At 37.7% G+C, this 21,548-nt stretch overlaps 1 protein-coding gene across 3 annotated transcripts; it reads right to left on the bottom strand.

The window, feature by feature from the left end:
• Window positions 1-1,333: 1,333 nt before the first annotated feature.
• Window positions 1,334-20,395, bottom strand: LOC146476728 (uncharacterized). 3 transcript variants are annotated; one of them, XM_085114214.1, is made up of 17 exons: window positions 20,228-20,395; window positions 17,430-17,488; window positions 16,477-16,566; window positions 16,130-16,315; window positions 15,277-15,397; window positions 13,912-14,099; window positions 13,029-13,247; window positions 11,884-12,336; window positions 11,447-11,563; window positions 10,722-10,907; window positions 9,191-9,317; window positions 8,905-9,089; window positions 6,991-7,209; window positions 6,322-6,402; window positions 5,642-5,758; window positions 4,971-5,181; window positions 1,334-3,291 (listed from the first exon to the last, which is right to left on the bottom strand). In XM_085114214.1, exons 2-16 carry the CDS (start codon window positions 17,485-17,487, stop codon window positions 4,997-4,999), a joined length of 2,532 nt encoding a protein of 843 aa, XP_084970340.1. In that variant the 5' UTR covers window position 17,488; window positions 20,228-20,395; the 3' UTR covers window positions 1,334-3,291; window positions 4,971-4,996. The 3 variants fall into 3 exon arrangements, with proteins under 3 accessions (XP_084970340.1, XP_084970341.1, XP_084970343.1); XM_085114215.1 differs by having other exon boundaries at window positions 4,971-5,145; window positions 17,430-17,505; window positions 20,244-20,393; XM_085114217.1 differs by lacking the exon at window positions 4,971-5,181 and having other exon boundaries at window positions 17,430-17,505; window positions 20,244-20,391.
• Window positions 20,396-21,548: the final 1,153 nt, after the last annotated feature.

Genomic DNA, 21,548 nt, shown 5'->3' with positions numbered 1-21,548 from the left:
GATCAAAATTATACGTTAAGGCAAAAGTAAACATCAAGTATAATTTTCAGGGAAAATTTCATCCTGTTCTAGGCAGAGAAACCGAAGATATAGGGGATCATTCATAATTTCTTAACACCCTTCAAACCCAGGCCTTAAACTGCTTGAGACAAATGTCGATTACTGCATCAACTTATAAAAAAAGGTTTTGTTTTTACAAAAAAAGAGCTGTGCAGTGGCCGTTGTTGAGAGGTTATTTTGGCAGTTGGGGACGCACTTTAGTGGCCGTTGCCGTTGTAGAGAGATTTAAACAAGAGGTAATGTATGGACTGTCCGCCGGGACAAAAAAAAGTGGCCGTTGTAGAGAGGTGGCCGTTGTGGAGAGGTGGCCGTTAGTGGAGGTTCGACCGTACACTAATTAGTTGTGACCGGTCAAGTTCACAAAAGGCTCTAATACCGTACCGGCTGCATGACAATTAAATTGTTTTTGGTAAATAATATCTCCTATCAAATCCTTTCCCCTGATGTGCATCTCCTGTACTGTATAATCGGCCGTTGAACTGATAACAGAGAAGTATCTGTTACGGGAGTGTTACCAATGGACTGACAGCCGTGAGTCACAGCAGTCTACTTTTATCCAAGCTAGGATACTAATTTTCACCGATAATGTAGCAATGCTGAAGATGAAAGATTGCATTTCACTCAGTTTTTTGCTTGGTTGTTTTACTATTCTTCGCTTAATTTTTCATCGGCTCAACTTGAGTCGATGAACAGTTTGGACCTCGTCTTGTAAGGTAAGCTTTATTTTCAAGTGATATACTAGTATCAAACACGAGAAGGTGTGTTATCCAAACACTTAGAAGTAGGTTGAAAAAACGAGGCGCGGCAAATTTTTTTTCAGTAAACGACTTTGAGGTGTTTGGTTATCAGATGAAACGCAGTTTCGAATGTTTGATATGGCTTCTCAAATGATCGATAATTCTTGGAGAAATTCAAGGCCAAAGTTGGCAAAATTTTATGGTAATTAGGAACACATATCCAAACCACGGTCACAGTCGTGATTTTCTTTGTTTTCTTATGATGAATTATTAATGAGTTTGAGAATGTGTTTCTCATAAAGTTTCTACTGAATCCTCTAGCCTTGGAATAATGCACTATTGCTTACGAATGTCTGGAGTAAGCAAATGCAACTTGGCAATTTATGCCCATTTTTTCACATCTGTTGGAAGATAAATTTTTTTGTAGTGGTGTTATATTATACTTATTCATAATAATAATAATAATAATAATAATAATAATAATAATAATAATAATAATAATAATAATAATTATAATAATAATAATAATAATAATAATAATAATAATAATAATCTTTATTTGTGCTTTTTTTTTACAATTCTTACAATCTTGTTGTGGTAATACATAGAATTAAATTAGTTATTAGTTAAAATAATGTGCAAGCAAGGAAGCTAAATGAACCATTTGGTTATCTTGTTAGCTCCCTGGCTAATTTAGGTTCTAGATAGCTGGCAAAAAAGGTAAAAAAGAAAAAAAAAATGAAAAAGCAAAAGAAATGTTTAATGTTAACTTACGTTACGAGGTCAGCATAAAAGAAAATTAGTTCATTTGTTTGTTTGTTTTACTGATTGAAGGTTAAATTCCTGAAGTAAGTGAAATAGAGAGAACTGTTATCACTTTGAGTTGCCGTCTACTACTAGTTTTCCTAATGTACAGTTGTTCTTTGTGTCCACATCTATTGCAATGATTCCTCCCAGAAATAGTACTATCTGTTTTTGGTACTGATAAGGATGTGTCGCACATTTGTGCAACTTCACTGACCACTTTTCAAACAAAGCTATAAACTCTGACTGCACCCATACCAGCCATAATGCAAGGTCTGGATTGGGTTTAATTGGCCAGACTTTTAACCGCCAGCTGAGAAATGGCATGCCAGACTAATAGCGGAAAATAATATATATTAACTGATATCTGAGAAATGGCTTAAATTTTAACTGATGACTTCGAAATGGCCAGAACTTGTAACTGGTCACTGGGATTCCAGTAGCTCAGAAATCTAAGTTATTGTCATATCCAGGTAGTGATTGTTGTTAGCATCCACTCAGTGACAATGTGGGTGTGCCTATCAGAAACAAAGTCACTTACAATTTGGATTTCAGTGTCAATTTTATTTATAAACTTTCCAGCTCCAGGGAAGCTAGAACAGGCCAAAGGTGTACTTCAATGATTTCAATGTTATCACAGACAGCTAACTAATTCTAGTCTTTATTCGGTAATGAATGTTGACTCTCTCAGGTGTAATAAAAGTGATTGAACCCATGATTCTCTATTAATGATCTGGACGAGGGTAAATCCTAATGAGAAACTTGTTGTTAATTTCATCTGTGGAGTCGCTGAACACATCACCAGTGCATCGTACCATGGTGGTATTCTTGTGTCTACCGGACAGCCCTGGTACATGTAAATTCGCTTCTTATTAAGCTGAGTTGTCAACAAGTTGAGGGACAAATAATCAAGAGACGTTCTACGATTTATTTGACTCTGATGATGAACTGAAGATAACTTCGGCGCTCAGCATCAATTGCAGCCTTTTTCATTTTTACCTAAATTATCACTTTCCAAAGCACTAACAAAATTACAAAGGGCGCGTTTCTCGAACGTGTCTTAACTTACTTGTCAATAACAAATATGCTTTTTTTAAATCCATTTTTTACCCATTAGTGATCATTTCCAGTACGAACCTGCTACGTTTACTCATAAAATAAAATTAAAATTTGGCTTTAAAGACCAATAAAAAATATTAATTGAATCTCTCTTGTGAAACATTGCGCACATAAAATAGTTTTTGGGCCCAGTAATTATAAGTTTCAGTTTTACTTTTTGAGAAACGGCCCCTGAGAACCCAGAAACAAAGTCATGGAATTAGGGGGCTATTGGGAATGTATTCAGGAAATTCTTAAAACTTTGGCTAATGTTTTGACGTACCACTTACATTTAATACTCAGAACTAAAAACCAAAGATCATGGTGATGATGATGATGATGATGATGATGGTGATGATGATAATGATAATAAAGTAAATAAATAGACAAGTAATTTAGAAGAATTTTAAATTTTATGAAACATCTCAAAATTCAAGATTTTTAAAGGAGGCTACGATTTGGCCAGGAATAACAAGCAAAATAAAGCATACAAATGAAAAAAACTTTGACAGCCAGCGGGAATACTTGCTGTGAGGAATAGAATCGTCTCCTTGACTTCTGTAGATTTACTGTTGCTTGTGAACTTTCATTCCTTTGTAAAGAAAAAAAAATTAAAGGTTAAGTCAGCATTAGAATTTAAAGCTGATGGCAAAATGTGACCAAAAGAAGCTGAAAATCGTTTGTCACATGATTACTATACAAGTTAACACTTTATCACGCACTTGTTTTTCTACCAGTCTAAGACTTTTAATGTTTTTGGATGCTTACAAAGAAACCTATGCGTCATTATATAAATAGACCAAGAGGACAAGAGTAATCCCTTATAGCAAAGTAAGCAAAAAAACAAAACAACAACAACAACGAGCGCTGGCGAAAATTCTTCCCGCGAGGAGAAGCATCGCGTGTCCTTGCAATTTTCCTGTTTTAACATCTCTAAGAAAAATAAGGGACTTATAAGAATTTGTTTTATAAGAATGTCGAGGCTGAAATTTGCGAAATTTTAAGAATATTTTAAGAATAAACCTGAGGCTGAGATTTTGAAACTTATGTGTTGAAAAACTGTAAATATAATACAATTACGTTTTTAACGAAACCGTATAAAATTCTTCCTTTCTCTAAACGCCAAAACTAGTCAATAAAGCGATAAAAACATGCACTAGCCAAATGTTCGATGCTAATGACAGTTCGATACAGATCTGGACACCAAAAACTTTTATAATTAATACTCCAAGGCCCAGTTGTTCGAAACCCGATTAAGCTAATCCTGGGTTAACGTGAACTTTGATTCGAGTATAATTACTAATCCGTAAGGATTCGTCCAAAAGATTTTTATCCCTTAGTTTTGCCTTAGACTTTTCTTTACCAATAGCTTAAAACGAGCCTTTAAAATCATTTTTACTGAGCGAGATGAAAACCTCGGTTAACTTTTAATCGGAGATTAGCGTTAATCGGCTTTCGAACAACCCGGCCCAATACATTTTAAAACGGAAATGTCATACGCTATAATCTAAGAATATTCACAAGAATATTTTCAGCTTAACATCGGCAGAAATATAAGGATATTCAGCCTGGGCCGGAAAAAAATCAATGTTCTTATATCTACATACAAAAAAAAAAGCGTGTATGCCTATTCGAAGTCTACATTTTAGATCAATGTTTTAACTATTTGCATATACGTTTATATGTTGTCCCAGAATGGAGACAAGGAGACTGTTTACTCTGTTTTGATATACATGGAACTGTTTGTCATATGAAAATTACATGTTGTTGTATGAAAAGCAGTGAGGTTTGCGTCAACTCCAGCCTAACTTTCCCTCAATACCAGATCCAGCTAATTTAACTCATAATTGACAACTGAAAATTTTTAATTGGGCGGGTGGTTTCTAGCAATTGCAGTTTTTTTTTTTTTTTTTTTCATGCGTTTTTATTGGAGGTTGAACAAAAACCCAAACCATTTCCTTGGATTTTCATGTCTTTAGGCTCCCCATAGATGAATTTCTTTTTTTTTTGCTTATTTGCTCATATTATTTTTATTTATTTATTTATTTATTTATTTATTTATTTATTTATTTATTTATTTATTTATTTATTTATTTATTTATTTTTTATTTATTTATTTATTTATTTATTTATTTCAACAAGTCTGTTATATTCGTTAAATGAAAGTTAGTCCAGGTTACTTCAGATTAGTTTACGTCGTCACTATTTTGACTGCCTGTTATTTTGATTCGCATGTTGGGCCACAACTAAGCAAGAGAACACAAAGTGTACCTTTATTATGCTCAAAACTGAAGCTGCTAAGAAGTTCGAGGCCTCTTCTGAGGAAGCACTCGCTTATAAGCTGCATCTTCCTTAAAGTGTGACCTCTTTAATTTGCTGACCAAACTTTTTCGTGTCACGTGATATCTGATGCTCAATCCTCTTTGAGTCTGTTGGTTTTTACCTCCTACAAGTTCAATGACGTCGAATTTGTATTTTTTCGCTTAAACATTTATGGATTTAAAGGGGAATGAATTTTATAAATGTGACCGATGTGATGACGTCACCACAACTGTATCTCGCCTCTCAGTTTGCAAACGAGGCCATGTGTTTGATTCAGTGACAAAACCTAAACAGACGACAATAAATTGAAAACAAAAACTGTTCAAAGTTTATTTCCAAGATTCTGATCTTAGGATATGTTTTCATGTAAGCTAATTTGTATGTTTTTGATTATTTAATCAATCTCGGATATACGGAAATGGATCAGGCCTTTGTATTGCTTTTTCTCACACTGATTTCTTTTAATTGCTCAACTTAAGTTATTATTACTAGGGGATTAGTTAGCAATTATTCGGGGTTAGCTTAGTTAAGTTAGGGTTAGGGTGAAGAAAAGCATTGGATTAAGTTGGTGGCTACAACTATGACGACAACAAGCTGAAAATCGTATATCATGTGATTACCGCACAAGTTGCACGTGATCCCGCACGTGGTTCTCATGCTGTGTGGAAATTTCTGGCAGTAGCCGCGAGTCTTTACTTCTTCACAAGAGTCGCGGTCATAAACATCCGCGCAGAATACTGAAAAATAAAAAAATAAAAAACTAATAGGAAAGACTGTTATCTGGTCGAATTGGGACTGTGAGGAGAACCGGAGAATGGGGAAAGAACTCTTGGAGCAAAGGCGAGAACCAGAGACAAGTCAATCCAACAACCATAACTGTTACGGTAGAGATGAATATTCAGCTGAATAATCAGTTAACAAAAATGTTGAAAATTTTTCTGACGGTGTAAAGCTAATTCTGGCCTAATCCAGAGTTGAACTTCACCAACCTTGATATTGATTAAAAACCATCCATGATATCCACTAACGAAACATTATAAACTGCTCTCTGGGGAATTGATTAATTTAACAACTTTAGTAATTCAGTCGTATGGCATTAAATGTAGCGCGGTTTTCAATTGAGCGTCCTAAAACCAAAACCAAGCAACACAATGAACCAATCAGCATTCGAAGTAAGTACACAAGATAGTGGCGCTAGTTTTGTTACCCAATCGTGGAACGTAGTAAAGCAAAACCTAAGTATACAAGTCATGGGTTAACTATCGACACTTTATTGAAAACCACGCTTAGTATACTGCACCTTCGGTTGCTTGGTCATCCATTCCGTTTTCGCTTTCTTGTTTAAGTTCCTCGATTTCTTCGTCGGATAACTTTTGTCTTCCTAAAATATACAAAAGATACAAAGCACTGTTTCATCAGTTTTGGGTAATTTAATTTTGTGAATGTCTACATGTAACATAACGTTTAGGTTATTTCAACACTAAGTACAGTCAACTCCCTTTATTGAGGACGCCCGGCTCCTGGACCGCGAGTTAGTGCCCTTAATAGCGAGTCATGCAGTCCGTAACAGCGGGAATTTGTTTCAGTACAAACGTATGTAATCTTTTTTTTTTCCTTTTTTGCTGGGGACTTAGCTGCTATCTGTATTATCGTGGTGTCCGTAAAAGCGATGTGTCCGCAAGGCGAGAGTTGACTGTATGCCACTTTGGGATCGATAAAGAATTGGGTCATAAGGTAAATGATCTTTCAAAAAAGGACTTTGGAAAACTTTAATTATTTGATACAAATATACAAAACGTACTTCTCGATAACCAACTGTAGTAAAGATATGTAACCGCCACTGGCTTGTTCCTGTACTGACCGGCCACCTCGTATATAAAAGGCTTGCACTCATTTTAAATCTGCGATAAAAAAAAGTTCCCCCAGGTACCGGTAACAGATAAAAAAAATAAATAAACAACATGCTTACCGTCACATTTGTAAAGTAAGTTTGCCTGCAGGATGTCAAATCTACTGAGTGCTTTTCGCTGGCCGACTTGTACGCCTTTCAAAGGAATTAAGGTGTCCAGCATAACAGGAAAGCGGGAGAAGAACGCTCTGTTGTAATGCATGATAGAATCGTAGTCATATGGAACATCCCTGGAGTCGATCCACTTCCGACCAAACCTGAAGAAGTTTCTTTCGTAACCTAAAGAACACACAATCATAAAAATAGAGGATTTATGAAATTCAAGATGTTTACCTATTTTTCTTCTGGTCATTAGCATTAATCCATGCAGTAGCTTAAGCCTTCCCCCATTGACTTAACTTCGCTCCAATATTTTGGGGCGAGTAGACGTCCAGGACATTAAAGTGTCAAAACTGTAGGCCGAATCACCTTAGATATGCAATTCTATTCTAATTAAACTCGATGTAACTCCTAGCAGTTTGTGAGGTTTCCCCATGCAGAAGTCAACAAGTACCTGTTAAGATAGCGTACTTAAAATGGAGCAATGTGTCCTGTTTAAGGGTACATAGATACAGAAAGAGCAACTAGAATCACTGAGCCCTTTTACTAACACCAAGCCGACGTACTAACCACTAACCACTAACCACGTCTTCACACTTGGCAAAGAGCTATAATAAGGGCAATATTATACTGATGGCTGTGAATTTTAAATTTCAAAACCACATAACCCCGTGATGGTCTAACTGATCCAATCCACGAAAGATGAGAACTTTGAGCTACTTGGAGGAGAACTGTTTTAGTTGCTGCAGAAAAAGAGCTAGGCCAGGCGCAGTCAGCGATTATCGATATCTCTCAAGAAGAATCCCGATATTTCATTTCCAAAGCGTTTTTTAGTTTCCATAATTTAGAGGTTGGGTTCAAGGTCTAACTACCAGTGTATTGCATTGGAATTATGACCGTTACTTATCTGTTATAGCTGGTGAATTATGTGAAAAACCTGCGTATGCACTTGAGTTATGACTTGTAGGGCAGTCTAGGCACAAGTAACTGGTTAGTTTTATTTTTATCACGTCGAATTGTTTTCATTTTTCTCAGCTGATCTGATATTTTTTCTAGTTGTTTTGAAAAGCCTTCCCTCCAAATGTTAATGGAGCTAAACGAACTGAGTTGAATTCAATTTATCATATCGTTAAACTGCTCCTTCAACAGCCATTTTCTCGATAAGACAATTTCGTTCTATTCACAGCTGTCTCCGCGCCTTCCCCAGTTTTGAATTCCCATCTAATCTATGTGTCCTTTGTCACATGCTATCTTCACTGTGTGTTCTATGATCCAATAGAGCAAAAGCTGAGTGAATATCTCATGTCGGCTTTCGATGGGTTTTCCGGCCTTATTATGAAATGTATGGTTGCCATTGTAACATACGTGGTGCAATCCCGATTTCACTCCATAGACTTAAGCTTCAACTGCGGGGGTCGTGTTGTTTATACAGTCTAACCTCGTTATTACGAACACCAAGGGGACAGGAATAAGTGTCCCTGTTATAGCCGGAGATGTCCGTTTTAGAATAGTAGGCTTTATATGGATTTTGGTCAGTCAGGGAACAAGTGAACTGTCTGTAATAGATAGGTCTCCGTAACGAGAGGTTACACTGTAATTGCGTAGGGTGTGAGCCCTGTTCAGTTCAGTGGCAATAACCAGAGGGAGCAAAGAGGGTCAGAAATGATATCTCAGATCCTTAATAGTTTATAAATAGCTTTCTCGGAACAAAATCTTCAGTTGAATGCCTGTGCAAATTTTTGTTCCAATATCCTAAATTGCCACACAACCACACTGCAATGATCTAAAGAAAAATGTTCTGAGTTCTTGCATTTCAAAAACCTTTGCCTCATAAGCTAGAGTACCCCTGTAATTATGTTGCAGCAAAGTCCTTACCGGGAAGGATATTCTTTTTCAGAATCCTAACGTACTTGTTCCTGTCAGGGCGGCTGTGCTCGTGAAAGAAGCCGACAGCGTGACCCAATTCGTGGATGATATTTCCAATTTTGCACCTAAGTGCGGGACTGCCGATTGTCAATTTCTGCATTTTATCCCCACCACGACCAACGCGGGACGCGCAACTAGAAAATACAAAGAAGGAGGAGACGATAATCCTGGTTCTTGGAAATGTTCATCAATACAATTGACAGTCGGTGTATTACAGCTGTAAGATAACACCTACCCTCCTTCGAACACAAATTTGATGTATCCAAGGTTGTCGGGTGAACCCTTTACACGCTTAAACTTGAGACACGTGTGCTTCTGCCAGTGACGCATAGCTGCGCGAGCTCGCCGTCTACCAATCCTGTCTTGAAATTAAAAAGAAAGAGAGAACAGAATTTATCTTTAATTTAACATATATTAGATTGCTCATAGTGCTACAGTTATCTTCGTCGTGTTTCACAGTGCATTTTGCAGCCATTAGCCAAACTTGTTAATCCTTTAATCCCAAACAGTGATCAGCACCAAATTTCTTCTTGTAATATTAATGCTTATAATCCATCAAATATTTTCGCTCGCGCGCGATTGGTCTAAACGCCTCACGTTACCGAATATACCCCAGCTAAAACTGGGGAATATCCGACGATATTCCCCAAGTGATATTCCCCAATTTCAAAAACTGCAAGGCGCGTCTTGTTTACAATTAAAATTAATGTCAAGATTGGGGAACGGTTTGCTTTTGTGACAGAAGGAGACATAAACCTGCTGGTCGATAAAGCAATATCAGAAAACAACATACGCTCAAAACGTTTTTGACGGTAAACAGTTCTCAAACAAAATGTTCAAATACTCAAGCTCGTTGCTACATGTTGCGAAAAATATTTGAAGGATAATAACCACAATAGCCTCCATTTGGCTTTAAAAATATGCTCAGATATTTGTCCTTGGACATTATCTGCTCCTCGAAGCTCACAGTTTTCCTCGAGCTTCGCTCTCGGAAAACTGTTCGCTTCTCCGAACAGATAATGTCCGCGGACAAATATCTGAGCATATTTTCGCGCCAAATGGAAGCTTTTGTTTATTTATTCAACTCTTGAAGTCATGGGAATTAAGGATAAAATCACCCAAGGTGAATTTTTTGATATTTTGATAACCTCTCCCTAGCACTTTTATAAAAAAAGTATGGTGGCAAGATGGGAGAATTTGTTCTTTGATATTAGTGGTTAAACGGTTGAAATATTATGGGTAACAAAAAGGCCATATCGCACATTTCCCAGTTGCTAAATTTGCGTTGATTGAGATTGGTCAAATGCAATTACATGCAGATATGATTTTAGCACGGCAAAGAAGAAATGGCATTTTCTACGTATTCTCATAATATTAATCATCTACTAGAAGAAAGTATATTTATCTAAAAACTTGCTATTTAAAATAGTTTCTGATTGTCTATAGTATCTCACGTTTTGCCTGCCTTTGACAGCTTTCTATGCACGTTGTAATTAATGAAAACCTTAAGCTGCCACTTTTTAAAACTCCTTTGAGAAAATCAAATCGACTTTTCACAACGTTTGTATATACTTGTGCCGCGCATAATGGGGTCAGACCTTGTCATGTATTTACTTGTTTTAAAAAGTTATGTATCAGTGTTGGTAAATGTTAGTGTAAGTGACTGACTGACTGACTGACTGACTGACTGACTGACTGACTGACTGACTGACTTGCAAGCCTCTCAATAATTCAATAACTTTATAACCACCAAACTCTAAACCTACCTACTGCTTTGTCGAAGTCGTAGTAGACTTGACCTTTCGGCCAAAGGTACATAGTGTCCTTAATGAGTGCCCGTTTAGTCCCTACTTGTGTGTCACCATGGTTTTTGATGTTATCAAGGAAGGCTTGCTGTTTCGGTGTGAGCATCATATCCCCTTCAAAGTATCCTTTCCCCAAGTTCTCTTCACCTTTAAGACATAAAACAAAATGTCGTCTTCATGGACTCAAAATTTTTCTTTGTCCCATCTTTATGACATTTTGAACGTTAGGGAAAGTGTAAGTTGTATGTGATACTGCTTATAGTTTCAGTTACTGGGGTGCTGTTGGAATTAGACATTACAGCTCGACTAATAAAAAAACAAAAAAAAAAATGAGTGCCTGCCATTTCTGACTAAAAGTATACCGTGAAAGCTTGCATATTGAAAGCTTCACTTTTGCAGACGTTTATGATTCTCTTCTGGACGTACTTGAGACGCCACACAGCCATCTAACCTTCTATTAGATCGATTGTCTTTCAATAGAAGGGGTAAAGCAGGTTCCCATTCTTTTATTTGCAAACCCGCTCACGCCCTAAGACAGAAATTACTTGAGTTCGATTGAATCTTAATACTATCTTCCAGTTTAATCTGGGTAGGTATACCTCCCATGCAAGGCGATGATGTTTACATAACATAAGAACTTTTCCTCATTGATACTGAAATACACATATCTTTTTGCACGCCATTACCTATGTCGTCATTGTCCTGTTGTTGGACGGCATCTTCTTCTTCCTGAGCCAGCGTTGCTCGGTCAGTGGCCAGTTGATTCACTGTTTCTTGAGCTTGCATAGGTGCACTGTTAACCCCTGTAGGGAAGTTCCAAACGATTAGTAATACAGCATGATCTTATACCGTCTTTATGTTTGTCTCCAATCATTACCGAGGACTGGAGTGTTATTTACTGACATTCTATCGTCAGAACACCGAACTAAATTTGAAGCGAAGGCCCGATCGGCGCGAACAGACAACTCAGCAATGTTAATAAATCACGCAATAAGTGTTAAACGTCTAGCTCGGCAAAAGTACCTACCGCCATAAATATTATTTCATTCCACTTCCTGGTGTTTGGAAATCAGATGAAACACTCGTGTTTGACAAAGTACTTCAACATCGCTAATACACATACCTCGTGAGTAGGATATCGCATCATCTTCCGCGTCATCTCCTTCCAATATGTCAGCCTCATCTCCGCTGTACATTGTTTTCACAGGTTTAATCTCCATTTTCTTAGCACTCTTTGTACTAAGTTCAGATTTACCTTTGTTACCATTCGTTGCAGCATGAGAAATTTTATCTGAAGCAGTAGACTTCTTGGAGGTCTTTTTACTTGTTCTGAAAAGCGTTTTAAGGTGGCTGTTCTTCTTCACGTTTTTGTCAACTGCGTTGTCCTCCTTCATAGACGACTCTCCTTTTGTTTTATTCGGAACATGTATATCCTTTTGCTGTTTGTGTTTACGTTGCTGCACCTTGCTTTTTCTAAGAACTCTTATTTCGTGATCGCGGAGTGGTCGATCCCACAACCCCTTATCCGATGACCCTTTTGCTGTTTTATTTATTGTTTTTATTTGATCGTAGTAACCTAATGATTAAAAGAACACTTATCATTACTAACCAACATAAGCTACATGAAGCTAATTCGGGGAGTATGTATCGGTTAAATAGCTTGCAGAGAGATGTGACTGTTAATCGTGGGAAAAGCCAAGTGAAAATATTAAATAATTTAAGGATCTACTCTAAAATCGAATACTTATTTTCAAAAATTAATTTTTGTTCCAGTGAGGCCAGGGAGCGTCAAAAACAATCTCAAATGTGACAATTTGATAGATTGCTGAGTTTTTTTAGTTAGAAAACAAAGAAATACATGATAGCAAATCATCGAGTAATTGATTCAAGCCCAGCAACGTCAACGGTTCGTGTTTAGGACTCAGAGAGGTAATTGTTCTGAAAGAAACCTTACTCCAAACAAAGTTCGTTGGTCTAACCTTTGAAACTCTTGGGGATCCGGAGGGGAAGAGGGAGTTCTCCGGCCCCGAAGGAATAACAAAACCCCTGCCCAAACCGAGGTAATCAATAATTGATATTTTATGCCTCAACTAACAGTAATTCAAGCCCTTCAACATGAAAAAGGGTATAGTCCAAACCGTCGTTGACGAATCATTTTCTTTCCTTCCTTGTATTAATTTAGGGATTGATAAGATCATCTATACGATAAACAATAATCTGTCAAACAAAATAGTTTAACCTCTGCCTTCTATAAGGACTCTGTCGTACCTCCGCAATTATACAGTAGGTTTCCCTGTTGTGCGTCCTTTTCACTGAGACCGATTCTCTGTCCAATTGATACACCGGCAACCAAAGGCTGCAAGGTCCGCAAACCTTGCTCTTTGGTAAAGAAGAACTCTCCATAGTGCATTACAGAGTCATAGTCGTAGGCCACGTTGCGAGAGTCCACAGTTTGAAAAGTTTCTTTTCTGAAGTTCTTTTCATAGCCTAAAGGGTGATAAACAACATGCGGTATTCGTCTCGGTTTACTCACTCTTGGCTCACAGCAACAAATGATTAAACACTCAAGTTGCGCTTCTTAGTGATTTGAAACTGATTTTTTTGGGCAGACGTTTTTAATTAGAGCAGAGTGGACAATATATTTTGGGCCAGGTTCCTGGTCGTTGCAGCTTTAGCCTAATATAGCGGGACTTTTGTGGTCCGACAACGAGGCCTCATCCACATCTCCCTGTTACCAATGTACCTGGCTGAGAACCCTTCTAGTAGAAAATTTCATATTAAGATTAACTCTCGGGGGATACGGAAGGATGTGGGAGGAAATAAAATCATATGGCTGAAGTAGTTCTTATAACTATGTCAAATTAATTTCGGTCTTTTTTTTTTCTTTTGCGGTGTAGAAGCTTTAAATTCTTTATTAGCCCATTTTACATTGATTGTGTGGTTTGTGAACTTGCCTTTGAGTTGGAGCGAGACAGGGAGATTGTTTAAAAAAAAAAAGCTCAGTCTTTTTTAAAATGTATATCATATAGCTTCATGTTGTTTTACAGAAGTAACTCGGTTAAATCAATGAATAACTGCAGTTTCCTTTATGCGGGTGTCTACTGTTAGTAGTAATTATTTTAAAGTTCTCTGACTGGTTGTCAGTACTTACCACCCTCAACGTTTTTCCAGAGAACGGAAACATACTGATCACGGTCCGGTCTACTGTGCTCATGAAAGAAACCTAAGGCATGTGCAATTTCATGTACAATGTTTCCATGTTTGCAGGTAATGCTACCATCTGAGTTGCCTATAGAAATGGTTTGTCTACCGCCAATACGTCCAACATACGAAGAACATCTGAAGAGAGATAAACGAAAGTTTTCCACCAGCCTTGCTTGTTAGTGGTTTAAAGCGGGTCTGTCAATCGTGATTAAGGGCGAGTTACAGCTTAAGTCCTTCGTTCCAAAGTACCAGGGCTTAGATAAATCGTGATTAATTGAGGGACTTGTAATGAAACCTTGCCATGAAAACAATGGTGCTGCAATTTATGTTGGATCAATTAAATGACTGTAAATATATGAAACATATATTTTGAACTGCGGATGAAAGATCAAATAGGAGAAAGATCCTCGCAGTTAGTACGCAACTTAAGCAGTTGCGAAAAGAAAGCCTGGAAAAATTCAGGCTTGAAAGAGATTCGAACCCATGACCTCTGCGATGCCGGCGCATTGTTCTACCAACTGAGCTACATGTATCAAGCCAACTGGGAGCTGGTCATCTTGTGAGTTCGTAATTTACCGTGAAGGATGAATAATTTTAAATGAGTGTAAATATATGAAAAATGTTGATTATCGGGCCGCGACCGCGCACAATCCTTTGTCTTAATGTTCACACGGCAGTGTAAATATTGGTCAGTTACTCCAACACCTTTAAAATCTATTGTGGTCTGTGCGCGGTCAATAAGCCAAAAATCCTAACAAAAACAATGTATATAGAGTGTTTTCATTTACGTGACTACCGGCCATATTGGTTTACTGAAACAAAAGAAACATATGCATAAAAATAGAGTTCAATTTCCAGAGTTTTAGTTTAGGACACCAACATGGCCGCGATTTCTTTGTTCTGGTGCCCCAACACGGCCGTCGTGACGTCATGTGAAAACACTTTATAACAAAGAAGTTTGTCAGACTTCATAACCACTGCCTTTTATTAGCTATGCATGGATCAATGTACGAAGGTACCTTATCCAATTTAGGCAAGGGGCACTCACTATAGGAAACCATTGAAGCCTCAATTACTGAGTTTTCCAGTCTTTGACGTCGTATTTTCCTTAAAAAAAATCTAGTTCTTCTTCACAATTTTTAAAATTCGAATTTCTGAGTCGGTTAAGGGCAGGGCTTCCCAACCAATATTCTTTCGATGCGAACCTTGAGTAACCCCAATCAGATTGCAACATATATATGCACTTATTCTGTGTGTAACAACAATATCTAACCTCTAGCTACAGTAGAAATGCCAGAATTACTGTACTTACCCCATTTCGTAGAGAAACTCTATGTAATCTTCATCGTCATCAGTTTTCTCTCGGAACTGAAGGCAAGTTTTGTCATTCCACTCACTCATTGCAGATTTAACAAAATTAAGACTTTCCTCTCCTGTAATGAAGCGCATTGGTGCCATAATCACTTGTAGATAAGTTCAGTGATTCAGTGAAACCACACAATTCCAAGATTCATGTTTTAGCTAAGTAAACGTGACAAAATGCCTTGCATCTATATTCAGCTGCCAGCGAGATTGTTAAAAATCTGTATATGAACTTCTGTCTTCTCAAAGTTCTGGCAAAGAGCAAAAACTCTGGTAACAGACTGGCCATAACAGACTGGCCATGTCCCTAAGGCTATAATCAGTAAGGGGGTGGGTGGGGGGGGGGGGGTGGGTTAAATGGCTGTGCAAGACTGAGACATTTCAAAAGTGAAAGTTAAGAATAAGCGTTCTAAAATCGAACAACAACTACAAATACTCCTCTTCGAGAGGGCAGGTGATGAGCAGCGCCATAACAACAAGTTAAATGTGACGTATGTCCTTCTTCTCATATATATATTTTTATATTCACTTTGTCACTCTTTTCTTGACGTTATTGCTACCATGCCATTGTGGCATAAAATGAGTCATATCCGAACTGACCTTGTTATATATGGCCTTTCTCTGTTGTGAGATGACTCAGATTCTTGAGTAAAATTTAAATGTTCATTTTGTTATAAGGAAAAGGTATCATAAAACATAATGCGATTATTAGTCACGGTCTATCCCTTGTGTTCCTCTTTCAAAATATCCCGAAAAGAGAGCAGCTGCGGAGCAAAGCCAATACTTCAATTATGGTTACTTACTAAGGTCATCAGCAATGACGTATGGGACTATACCGTCAACCCATAATTTCCTAGAGTCTTTGATAAGAGCTCTTGCTTGAAGGTTGTTACTATCTCTTGATGCTTCTATAGAATATTTCTGTCTCTGTGTGAGTAGAATGTCTCCTTCGAAGTAGTCCATTCCCAGATTCAATTCGCCGTATGTTGCTGGGAAACAAACGCAATATTGTAAGAAAAAAACAAGCCGACAAAAACCTATGGCAAAATAAAAGATAAGGTTCATATGATTCTCCCTAAACTGATCTCCTTTAGAAAAACAAGCTGTTGTTGAGTAATCACAAAAGATAGTTAAACATAATTTATGCTACCTTCCATTTCCTGGTCGTACATCTTCAATGATGTTGGATCCACCTTTGGATCCAAGCCCAGGGGACTGGTTGTTGTCTCTGAGCTAAAAACTGAGGAAAGATAGAAAACTGTTGTTTGTTTCGTAAACGGGCGAATTGCTGTAGTCAATTATTTTGTGTTCTGTAAGTAATGTTATCACCATTTTAACATAATTTCATATTGTATTTATTTTCAAACGACCCCGCAAGCTCTGAGCTTTAAACCCCATCGTGTTTAAATAAAGGATATGTATGTATGTATGTATGTATGTATGTATGTATGTATGTATGTATGTATGGAGGGTCTAAACATCCCGTTTTCCGAAACACTTATTCTGTGTTTCCTAGGATTGCGTACCATTTCCAAACTTTTGCACTTTTTACTGCTGTACAATGTTATTTAATTTTTGTTTGACGTAGATAGAGGATCATCGCAGTTATGAGCGGAACTTACAACTAACAAGTTGCGAAAAGAGTTTGAACAACCAAGCTCGAATTGGATTGGAATCCATAACCTCTGCGGTGCCGAAAAATGTTCTGTCAACTAGGGCTATCCAGCCAAACGGTCCATTTTGAGAGCTCCCGATTTTGCGCAATGAGCTCAGTTGGTACAGTACTGCTCCGGTATTGCAGGAGACATGAATTCCATCTCGCAATAATGTTTTCTCGGCCTTCTTTTCGCAACTGCCTAAGTTCAAAACTTCGATCGCCCTTCATCTATTTAACTTTTCAACCGAAATTCATACGTAAAATATATATTTTTTTTCAATATTTATTTTGTTGCCTTTTATTTGTTCCCGCTCTCCACCAGCCACTGCCCCTTAATTTCTGGCGTCCCGCCCTCATTTAGGTCGTCATTTAAGACTGCTCAACATGCACCCCACAGTGAAGCAAGTAAAGCACACTAACGACATCAATGAATTAAAACAACTTACCTCGACTCATCAACACGTGATGTATGAACAAAATGAACGGGAGGCCTAAACATTTCATCCTTCTCTCTTTAGGTTACTGTTGTGCCAAGAAAAAAATCTATGCATTACTTTAAAGGGGATTGCCGAAGTGTCCCGGGGCTTTTCACCATTTCGGTGGAATTGGTGTAACAATACCTTCACTTAGTTAAAATAAATAATAATTCTAGAAGACTGACAGAAAGAAATCAAGAATAGAATATCTTCAGTATTATTTTTAATGTTAAGTATTTTATCAGCTGACACGAGCTTAGGAAAGCAGATAAACCAATGACTTTCCGCACATTAGTAGGATGCTATGGCATAGATTCATAGCCAGCTACTGTTGGTCATGAAGCACCAACTTTATCACTGACCAAAAACGAAGCCTTCAGCATCACTGATGCTAGCAGTATGCAAGAGGTGTGTCTTATATTAACCCAGCCGTACAGATGTGCGAAGGGTCATGACTTCTACAGAATAAATGAATATAGTTTTCTAACTGCACGCGTATGGCCAAGCTCAACTGAATTTACGTATGGCCAAAGCTCATTTTACATAGCTCTGGTCCATTTTCCTCACTGTTCTTATTTCTGCGCTCACGTAAACTGGTGTATCATTTCTTGCAATATTACACTATTGAGCTCACTGCAACGAGGTTCCTAACAGCTGCGGATCATGTTTAGGGATGGTCAAACATTAAAACCAGATTTGACAGCAAAGGTGCATTATTCGAATATGGAGACACCAGGAGCCGCGTAGAGGTGTTAAAACTAATTAGGTTGAGTGACGGTTGCTACAATCGAATTCCTGTTCGAAAGCAGCAATCTATCAACAGTATAGTAAAGAATCTATTTCAGTCGCGTGTAATGTCTAGATCGAGCTTGCCGCAAAGCAATGAAGTCTTTGTGAAGCTTTGTGAAGCTTGGCTTCTGTGGAAACGCCCAGTTAACTGGAAAACGAAAACTCCTGCGATCTGTCCAGAAGCCTGACTACACATCGACCGTCGGAAACGGAAAATGGCAATTTTTACTAAAGGTTTTCGTTTTCCCGCCAATCTAATTGGCGCGCTAAATGGTCCTAAATCGACGAACCATAACATCAATGATTTGTTCGCCCATCGTCTCTACGATGCAAATTTAGAGTTTATTTTTCGGCAAGGTAATTTTCTACATCATTTTCCAATAATTGAACGATAAATAAAGTCAATCGTCACCCTCAATTCGTCCGCAAAGGTAAGTGCAATTTTTTATATGTTTACGTTGTATATTTGATCAGGACTCGCGATTTCATGATTTGAGAAAAGTGTAACGGCGTCGATCACCAGCTTCCATTTTCCTTGTGTGTAGGAACTCTTGGAATCGTAGTCAACACAAAATGTAGTTTTAAAATGCCTTTAATGATGATATTGTTGTAGTACCGTGTTAGTATTTCAGACGGTAAGACCAAAATAGATACTGGCAATCAATGTTCACCACGCTGAGTGCGACAAAAGTGTCCAAAAATACCGGCTAAATATTCACGGTTTTATTATGCAAAGGTAAAAGACATAGTTAGGTCACAGTTGTTCTCTCGGGTGTGTCGCCTGAGAACAATAGGCAATCGGGTGCGTCGCCTTTGCTTCGTGAGCTGACTCCGATAATAATATTAAAAAATTTCTTCACAGAGAGATTTTGTACTCGGCCGTTCTTATCTCGGGTGAGTCGCCTGATAAGGACGAGCAATCGGGTGTGTCGCCTTTGCTTTGCCGTGTTTAATACTCGCTGCACATCGACGAAAACTTAATTTTTCTCCGGGTTTTTGAATTGTCCGGAGGTTTTTGACTGAACTGGAAATATTCGACTGCACGCAGTGAGTGAATGTTGATTGCTGTAGACTTTTTACAACGCACTGGGGCTCGTATTGCACCGAAAATGTGATTTCAAACTGTCAACAGCACTCCCGTAAACAATAGACCTCCTGTAGTGATCGAGGAAAAATTTGGATGGCAAAATCGGTTGCTAAGGCATGCGGCTAGCCATGATGTGTTAGCATTTCCAGGGCATTATTGCTTAAACTTGCTAGGGAGAAATTACCAACCGTTTTTTCCTATTTAGATTATTTTGTCCGTACTTTAAATCCTTGAAAAAAGCTTAAATGAAGCAAACGAATGGGCTGGTACCAAATCAACCCACTTTAATTTGTTTACCTAATGGACTAACTGTAATTCACGATTACCATTTCTGTCCTAAACTTGAGTCTCGAAATCGAAATTTAAGGGAATTTCAAAATTTCACCGTGTGAAATATCAAGAAATAATAAAATTAAGAGAGTCACAAAATGGTACTTCTTTCTTCGGAATTGCTCCACTTATGAAAGGTTTCATGCGTTTTCATACAAAAACCATGACGTGACTCATGGTTTCGCCGAGGAAATAAGGAAATTTGAAAAGCGAGCTGAGAAGGACACAAAGTAGTTGCCAGATGTCTACCATACTGCAGCAGTTATGATTGCCAATTCTGTACTGCTAAGTTGACAACAATAGTTTTAGACAGGTACTTTAACCGGAAACGAGAACCGAACATTACCGAAACCGAAGGAGAAACTTCTTCACATAAACTCACCACGGTCAATGCTGTCTCTGCTAAAACAAAAACTGTAGTAATAAAAAAAAAACTACATGCGTTACTAGAAACTGGTAGATCAGTGTCTAAAAATCGGCCATGTTAACTCGAGATCCATGATCTCGATATAAACTACGAAATCGGCGATCGATCCATCGTTCATAAATTATTAAAACACACAAAAATAAAAACTTACCTCCTCAACAGTTAACCCCTTCTCCTGTTTTACTTCCCAAAGAAAGAAGTTTTTACCCGATGTCTCTGCTTGAATTGATGGTGTGCTTGACCAAATAGGCAATATGGCGCACGAAACGACTATCCCATTGGTAGATAAGTTATAATATTTGACTGGTACTTCTACACGGTTGAGATCACATTGCTGGTACTTCCCAGCTCCAAGCATTAAATGGAGGATTGTTTGTATTAGTGACGCAAATTCAAAAGATTGATAAATTTGATTTTAATTTCTGACCATCTGTAAAATTCCAAATACGTTTGACTGAGATAGACTGCCCAACAATGCAAATGTCTCCGTTAATTAATAACAGGCCGAACCCATGATTTTTTTTATAGCTTCTGTTCCAACTATCGCGCCCGGTTTTCAATAAGTTTAACAAGAAAATAGCTTTTAACAGAAAGAAATCACGAAAACGCTAGCCAGCAGGCTACTTAAAAAAGAAAAGAAAGAAAAAGCAAAAAAAGAGCGATAAAAGCATTCTGAGTTCTCCATTTGAAAAAGACCAATTCTGGAATTTATATTTGTAACACACAAAAAAATTAGACCAGAGCAGAATATTCCATGGTATTAGTTTTGTATATTTATGGTTTTATGTTAGATGTCTGAGAGATTTGTAGGTCCTATGGACCCAAAACAGAACGGGTGTGTTTTTACAAAAATTATGGGTACCGTACCACTTTTCAACGGGTCCGTACCATTTTGTACCTGTCGTGTAAACGGCTCTACAGTACAAATAACTTCAATGCGTTTATGATAGAATTGGAAGATCTCCAATTCTCATGATCATGTTTTCTCCTATGACTGGGCATGCTCCCTAGGAAGCTGTTCACAACTGTTTCCCCGATACCCTAAATGTTACAACAAAACTAACTCTCTTGAATTTATCAACAAGTTTCATATTTTCTTTAGTCAGGAAAATTTGACCATATGGGGGGTTTGGTGTTGCAGTGAACCACGTTGATTTGAAAAACAGTAAACACCCGCATATAAGAACAAATGAATTAAGAGCACCAGGCTGAAATTTGGCCAATAACGACCCATTTTTATAAGAACAAGACCAGCCTGAAAAATTCAGCATGTTCTTATAAAATGGAAAAGGTGTCATAAGACATAAAAAACAAGTGATTTTTGTTGGCAGTCATGACTTTATCAGCTGTCAAGTGGTCGTATTTTTGTATTGAGTGCTGTACTGATGTTTCTACTGTAATTAATTTTTCTACTGTAAATACGTAAAAAAAATTGAGTACAGTATAGAATTTCATT

Source organism: Pavona decussata, unplaced genomic scaffold (genome assembly GCF_977016875.1).
Source record: "Pavona decussata unplaced genomic scaffold, jaPavDecu1.1 SCAFFOLD_73, whole genome shotgun sequence".
In the NCBI taxonomy this organism is placed as follows: domain Eukaryota; kingdom Metazoa; phylum Cnidaria; class Anthozoa; order Scleractinia; family Agariciidae; genus Pavona; species Pavona decussata.
The sequence above is the reverse complement of the archived record's forward strand: the minus strand, read 5'-3'. Positions and strand labels throughout refer to the sequence as shown.

Bases quoted from the DNA above. Each gene is read 5' to 3' on its own strand.
- LOC146476728 (XM_085114214.1), bottom strand. From the start codon at position 17,487: ATGAAATGTTTAGGCCTCCCGTTCATTTTGTTCATACATCACGTGTTG. The intron at 13,248-13,911 runs GTAAGTACTGAC...ATCACCCTTTAG, and splicing joins CTGGAAAAACGTTGAGGGTG to GCTATGAAAAGAACTTCAGA. The intron at 6,403-6,990 runs GTAAGCATGTTG...TGTATATTTTAG, and splicing joins CTTACTTTACAAATGTGACG to GAAGACAAAAGTTATCCGAC.